At 31.8% G+C, this 7,303-nt stretch overlaps 1 protein-coding gene across 1 annotated transcript in view; it reads left to right on the top strand.

The window, feature by feature from the left end:
* The first annotated feature begins 2,381 nt into the window (after window positions 1–2,381).
* The window catches only part of LOC117121000 (fibrillin-3-like), a 7,146-nt gene continuing 2,224 nt past the window's right edge, over window positions 2,382–7,303 (top strand). The window contains exons 1-7 of the mRNA XM_033266096.1: window positions 2,382–2,406; window positions 2,710–2,832; window positions 4,247–4,489; window positions 4,921–5,043; window positions 5,611–5,730; window positions 6,389–6,511; window positions 7,074–7,206. Of these exons, the coding sequence (XP_033121987.1) occupies window positions 2,382–2,406; window positions 2,710–2,832; window positions 4,247–4,489; window positions 4,921–5,043; window positions 5,611–5,730; window positions 6,389–6,511; window positions 7,074–7,206 (890 nt within the window). The remainder of the gene's footprint in view (window positions 2,407–2,709; window positions 2,833–4,246; window positions 4,490–4,920; window positions 5,044–5,610; window positions 5,731–6,388; window positions 6,512–7,073; window positions 7,207–7,303) is intronic.

The following is a 7,303-nucleotide window of genomic DNA, read 5'->3' as shown; positions in this document are numbered from 1 at the left end:
TATAAACATTCTAAAGAATACATATATAAAGTTATAGAATGTTTATAGAAATAAATCAGAATTCTATAGAGTTTCTATAGGTTGATTCTATGTAATTTTCTAAAAGCTGACCTATAGAGTTTCTGTAGAAAATCTATAGGAATTCAAATTATGTCTTAATAGAATTCTATTAAAACTCTATATGGTTCTTTAGAAAGTTGATAGAAACTCTAAAGAATATTTTTAGAACCTGAACAAAACAATCATCTACTGTATAGAGTTTCTTTAGAACTTTATTATAGATGTACAGAATTCCAACTTTCAAAAAACTTTCTTTTAATAAAATGTCTTTAGGCCTATATAAAATATCTAGATTAACTTGTTGCAATGCCACTTTTTCTCTTCTCTTGCTTATTCCAATTGTATTGAACAGCCAGTTATGAAGTATTTATTTATAACAATCATCTAAAACTTTATTGATATTACTTCAGATCATCACTGACAATGTTCTTGAAATCAGTTGCCATATCTTTCAACTTGATCAACATAGAAACTTTTACCGCTGCAGCACGTCTGAGAAGATATAATTAGATTAATAGATTATAGATTTGGGGAAATTTATTATAAAAATGTAATAAAATAAACATGCAAAACTACTTTATGGCTAGGACTAAGTCTTATGACTAGCCTAGGCCTAGGGCCTAGAGGTGAAGTATAGTGTATAATAAAATAGAGACACTTACTAAAACATATCCCATATACCATAAGTTGAAAAGTTGCACTGAGACTGCCAGTGTGAAAACATCACTGACCGTGGAGCTATCACTTGACACGGGTTTGGTAGTTGGCTAGAAGCCCAGCCAGTTGGCTAGGGTTTACCTATGACTAGGCCCTAGGCCTAGCATAGGCTAGGGCCTGCCTAGGCTGAGGTACCTTCATTTTCTTCCTTGCAAAACAATATGAATGATGATTGTGAAACATAATACCGGGTTTCGAGTACATATAGTTCGTTTTCAAGCCATTAATTAACAGAAATGGTATCGCAACAAACTTGGTCATGCGTTTTGTAATTCGACCATCTCCTACACACGTATGTACTGGCCTGTACCTCTGATATTCAAAGGCCGCTTACAGCCTATTATTTTATTGTTTAGTGGCGCGCTCACTCGCTTGTTGTTGTGCCTACATGGGATATCAGTGCGCCATATTCTGCACGTAGTGAGACTCTCAGAGTCAGCTAAATTATAAACATATAGATTAGAATACAAAAGAGGCCCATGGAAAATAACATTTAATAACGGTGGTCCTAAATATCAAGATTAAAACATTTCATCTTCTTACAAAAAGGCTGATTTTAGAAAGCTTTCGAACTTTGTTTTCTCGTTTTTTTACGTGAAACGCGATGTGTTTGTTGTTTGGTTCAGAGCTACCTAATTAGCATATTCATGCTCTATTTTGATTGCTAGAAACATCAGGGAAATGGATTTATGTTTTGTGATAAAGTGCAGGCAGATGATTTTGATAAAATCCAGATAATTTTAATATTGAAGAGTTGTTTATAATATTTTCATAAATTTATAAAGTAACATTCAATACAATACGGCATTTACATAGGCCTATTATTTCCTATGAAATCTGTCAACACGTTCTGTAAATCGTATATAGAATATGTATAGAATTCTGATAGAAATCCCCAATTACGATGTAAAAAAATTAATTCTATAAAAATCCATTTATAATTTTATAGAAATTGTATTATACATTCTATACATTTATCTGTTTAATTTCTAACGACTTTCTGAACAATTTATCAAAAATCGTTCAAAATTAAATAGAAAATATAACGAGAATTCTATAGGATTTTTCTAAAAGAAAAATATGAAATTCTGTAGACACTATATTTAAAAAATCGAAAGAGAAAATATATAATTAAGTCTATAAATTGTATAGAATTTAAATAGAATTCTTTCTATAACATAATTTTCTAAGCATTTCTCTATATAATTATATTTCTATAGAACTATCTCTATAGAGAATGGATGGGGTCTTATATAGAGAAAACATCTTGGATCAATTTCCTATAGAATTATATTTCTATAGAACTATCTCTATAGAAAATGGATGGGTCTTATATAGAGAAAAAATCTTGGATCAATTTTCTATAGAATTATATTTGTATAGAATTATCTCTATAGAGAATGGATGGGTCTTATATAGAGAAGAAAATCTTGGATCAATTTTCTATAGAATTATATTTCTATAGAACTATCTCTATAGAGAATGGATAGGTTTTATATAGAGAAATAATTCATTGATCCAATTTTCTATAGAAGTCTATAAAAACTCATAAATGTCTATAGACTTTCTATAGAATTCTATAAAACATTTTACTACGGGTATACATGCGAAGCACGGGCCAGAAGTGGGGTTTGGAGGGGGCGACAGTGTTTGAGTTTTTTGTTTGCAATTGCTGGACCATAGACACTGTTGCATGGAATAAAAATCGAAAGTTAGCTTGTGAAATCTTTCACCTTCTTTTCTTCTCTTCTCTCATTTAGGGGCCCTAGCTCCCATGGACCCTTGGATCCATCCCTGTAGATGTGTTTTTAACTTTTTATCATAGGAGTATAATATGTTACTATTGTTGAACGGTTCTTTCTCTAAAGGAAGCTTACTCAAAGAATACATTCACCCATACTAAATCACCACGGTTCATTTTTCTCTCTAAAGATATTGACGAATGTGCACTGGTGGATTACCCATGTGATGATAACGCAGACTGCACCGACACCGATGGCTATTTCATTTGTCAATGTACCGACGGTTATGAAGGAGACGGAAATACTTGTCAAGGTTAATTATCTATGCCAAAAACACTGTCAAGTTTTATAATAATGTCATATATGGGCATATCACACTTCTAGCGGTGATAAAGCAGTACATTTCATTTTCAATTCATTTTATTTTTAAGGAGACGGAAATACTTGTCAAGGTTAATTATCTATGCCAAAAACACTGTCAAGTTTTATAATAATGTCATATATGGGCATATCACACTTCTAGCGGTGATAAAGCAGTACATTTCATTTTCATTTCATTTTATTTCACACAATGCAAAAATACATTATAAAATTCTTCTGGAAAGTAAATAAATATCAAGGACAATATAATATAATAATGTAAGTAATAATAGCAAATTGGTAATAAAAAATTACAATAAATAGCAAAAGTTGAAGATAATATTAATAATAATAATAATATTAATAATAAAAACAAACAAAAAACAAATAACGTTGTGTAAGGAGGGCACATTAAGCCATTATGGTTTTAAGACTGTGCCTTCAATTGACAAAATAAGAAAAAAAAAAAGCAAACAGGCAATGGTAAAGACATTAAACTTCAATGCATTCAAACAAGTTAAAAAAAGAAGAGAATTTAAATATTAAAAATAAAATAGAAATTAAAAATTAATATAATTTTAATTAAATGAAAGAAAAAGTTTAGCAAAATGGATAATATATAGTAGATAAAAATAGTAAACATAATAAACGATAAAAGAACTAGTGAAGCCTGGTTTCCTTAAAATCGTTTCACTGTCGCACAGTGTTTCTCAGTGCAATCGGGGTACTGCGTACCAGTCCCCAACACAATTTGGAAGGCTCCCAAATTCGACCCACCATTCAGTTTTCGGCGATAGCGTGTAGTGATTGTATGGAAACTAAGCTTTCGCTGATTATATAGGATGAAACAAATATCCATATAACATTGGTGACCTGCCAATTTAAGGCTCTGCAAAGGAAAATACGAAACTTAATACGAAAATTATTTCGTATTATTATTATTTTATTTATTTATTTATTAAAAACGTATTTATACAGTATACAATTCCATACAAGATGTAACAGTCTGTTTTTTTAATGGCCCTGTTTAAAACAATTGTCATAAAATACAGGCCTAAACACGAATATAATAAGAAAGTTCAGCAGTCAAACATTACAAAACCCTTAACAACAAACTCAAAATTTGAAAATCAGTTCAATTTATAATTAGCAAGGATTTTTTTTAGCTGTAAAATTCAAGTGAAGTTAATAACTTACAAGAATGCGAGCATCGTCATAGCCATTATATCCTTAACCAAATGTGTGAACCCCTTCTGTAGATGTTGTACCCAGAACCAGAAATATGACAGGATTTTAGTCATAATCATTCATATAATTCATAAAAACGTTTATTTAATTATTTTCATAACATCCTTGTCATTATCTAGATATTGACGAATGTGCTCGTTCACTTCATACATGCGACATCCACGCTGACTGTATTAACGCCCAAGGTTCACATATGTGTGTCTGTGTTTCTGGATGGACTGGTAACGGAACGTTTTGCCAAGATTTAGACGAATGTGCGAATGAGCCGTGTGCCAGCACTAGATATATATGCGAAAACACACCTGGTAGCTTTGTTTGCAATTGTCCTATTGGCTACTTTGGGGATGGATCATCATGCATAGGTTAGAAAGATTTTATGTCTTCTGAAGAATTTATTATCTGTGAGTGCTCACAGATACTTTTTCTATATTCTTATCTACCACTTTTCTGCCAGTTTCTGAAATAATTTTAGTAGCAAATCGCCTCTATATTCACGCATTCAAACATATACTATTCGCTCTCACTGATACGTGTATTACAGGGCGTTTAGTTTAGTCAAGAGTAAATCTTAGAGCGAGCTGTCTATTAACTTATACAGATTCCAGATTTGTTATTGTAGCAGAAACAGATTGGTACCCTTTAAAAAAAACATAATGTGTATATTATTAAATTGTATAGTAGGCCTACATTAGCAGATTTTGTGTAGTGCAGTACAGATTAAATATCACTAGTTAAATGGTGCATCGTTTCTTTGAAACACTTTCATTAAATTAAACCTATTAACTATGTACAGACATTGATGAATGTAGCAGCGGTACTCATAACTGCTCTGATACAGAAACCTGCTCTAATATCAACGGTGGATTCGAATGTCCATGGAGAGAAGGCTACAACTTGACAGATGGAGCATGCAAAGGTATGCTATTTGAAATAATACCGAATCTTCCCTTGTAAACTTTATATATAAATATTTATATATAGAAATTGTACACTGTAGAAGAATCTGCGATTGTGAAAATATAACCCTAACTGTCATTCAAATCTGGTTCTTTTGTTGTTAATGAAACCACCCTGGTCATTTGCTGTCTATGCAGATACCTAGGTCACTAGGCCTCCGTTAATAATTCTAGAAGCAACAGAGTTTGCATTATTTTGCACATGCACAGAACAGCACTATTTCTTGATTGAGTCATATGCAAAAATATAGACGTAAGTATAACATTTGGCCTACCGTACCGCTACACTTACATTATTGTGAATGAAGTGTTCCAAATTATAAAATGACCATAGCCATTACATGTAAAACAACCAATAATAAAAGTAAATTGTGTGAAGTGTGTGCAACATAGGCTAATTTTTCCAACTGACAAGAATAATAAAAATATGCAAACAACCGACATATTGATGATGATTTATTCAGAATAAGAAGAACTAATCATAATTATATTAAATATATTATAATCAAATACATAATTCTATTTAGATATCAATGAATGTGCCGCTGTTGATCCATGTGATGTGAATGCAGACTGTGAAAACACCATTGGAAGTTTTATGTGCACGTGCCATTCCGGATTCATGTTAAGTGGAAATGGCTGCCAAGGCAAGTACGCAATGTGTCATAGCAAGGCAGTTTTTAAATTATAAAAGAAGCAAATACTATTTTGTTAAGCATATTTTATCAACATGTAATAGGCTTAAAAACCAACTCAAAAAAGTTGTTTTTAAGCCAAAAGATGTCATAAACAAACTTTCTTAATTTGTTTTAAGCTGAACATTTTAAAAATGTCACTTGAACTTGAATGATTAAATTGTGTACAAAATTGTTGCTTATAATTGCTAACAGATAGTTATTATATGTTTTAATATTTTGATATTTGTAATTAAAATATTTTGAATTGGTAGTTTCCTGTTTCTAATTTCTGGCATGTCCATTAGTTAAGGGATTGGCATAAAATGGGTTGGAGAGCCGCATTGAATTTTGATTTAACACTGAGGGCCACAATTATATGGTATACGGTGAACATTTTTCGTTTCCGTTGTACTTGTAAAAACCTTTATGATTGGGTTTTTTTATACCGTTATATACTCACTTTAATTATTACTTTACAAAGATGATCGAAGGCGGGCCGCACACTATGGTTTTAAATTTAGTGTCTGCAATACAATTACCGTCGGGTCGCATGTTGCCTGGTGCCGCATTTTCTGTGATTTATTCAATAGAAAACGAAAATTAAACAGTTGTTTTACTTTAATCGTAGATATGAATGAATGTGAACTAACCATCGATGACTGTGAGCAATTGTGTAACAATACAATTGGAGGCTATAATTGTTATTGTAACGATAACTATGACTTAAGTGAAGACAACATATCTTGTCAACGTAAGTTCTCATATATTTTTCCTTAAAAACAAACACATATTAAATTACTCTTATAATAAAACTGCGTGGAGCATTTGTTTGAAGGCAGTTTGCGTCAAGGAGGTTTATGCTTTATTTAAATTTATATCATGCAGTGCTGTTGCCAGTTGTTGGCCTCTTGAAATAAAACAATTCTCATGCTGGAACTAGACCAGCATAGCAAATACGGGTAGGCCTGGTTTGCATAATACCATTTGAAACGTTGTCACAGTGCTCAGGTCAACTCAAATTTAGCATCAGTACTAAATACTTTGTGATTCCTAACTAATTTTATGACTTTTTAAGCTTTTATGAGAGTGGTCAACATGGTACCATTGCTTTCTTTTGTTAATATTATCTGCAAATCGTACGGAATAGTTGACTTATCCATTATTGATTGATTGTACTTACTTTAGCTAATGGTAAAAAATTTATGTTTAAAAATTATTAACGTACTGTGCAAGCAATTTTGAATCTAAACTACTTCAAAATTATATCAAACATATTTTAATCATTTTGACCTGTACGTTTATTGTTATTCCAGCCGTAAATGGTTCTGAATGTGTTACTGATCCGTGTGTGAACGCATTCTGCTCAATGAAAGGTGCTGCTCATGAATGTCTGTGTAAACCAGGATATACATCGATCGATGGAAACACCACCCATTGTCAAAGTAAGTAAACTGGTAACTTAGTTTAATTTGGATTTTATGAATGGCTCTTGGCAAACATTCCAATGACCTAATTCAGAACTGGCTGCATTTACAATTTATGC

The sequence above is a fragment of the Anneissia japonica genome, unplaced genomic scaffold, assembly GCF_011630105.1.
Source record: "Anneissia japonica isolate Jap-2015-1 unplaced genomic scaffold, ASM1163010v1 scaffold288125_len146548_cov173, whole genome shotgun sequence".
Taxonomy (NCBI): Eukaryota; Metazoa; Echinodermata; class Crinoidea; order Comatulida; family Comatulidae; genus Anneissia; species Anneissia japonica.
This window is presented reverse-complemented; position numbering and strand designations above follow the sequence as displayed.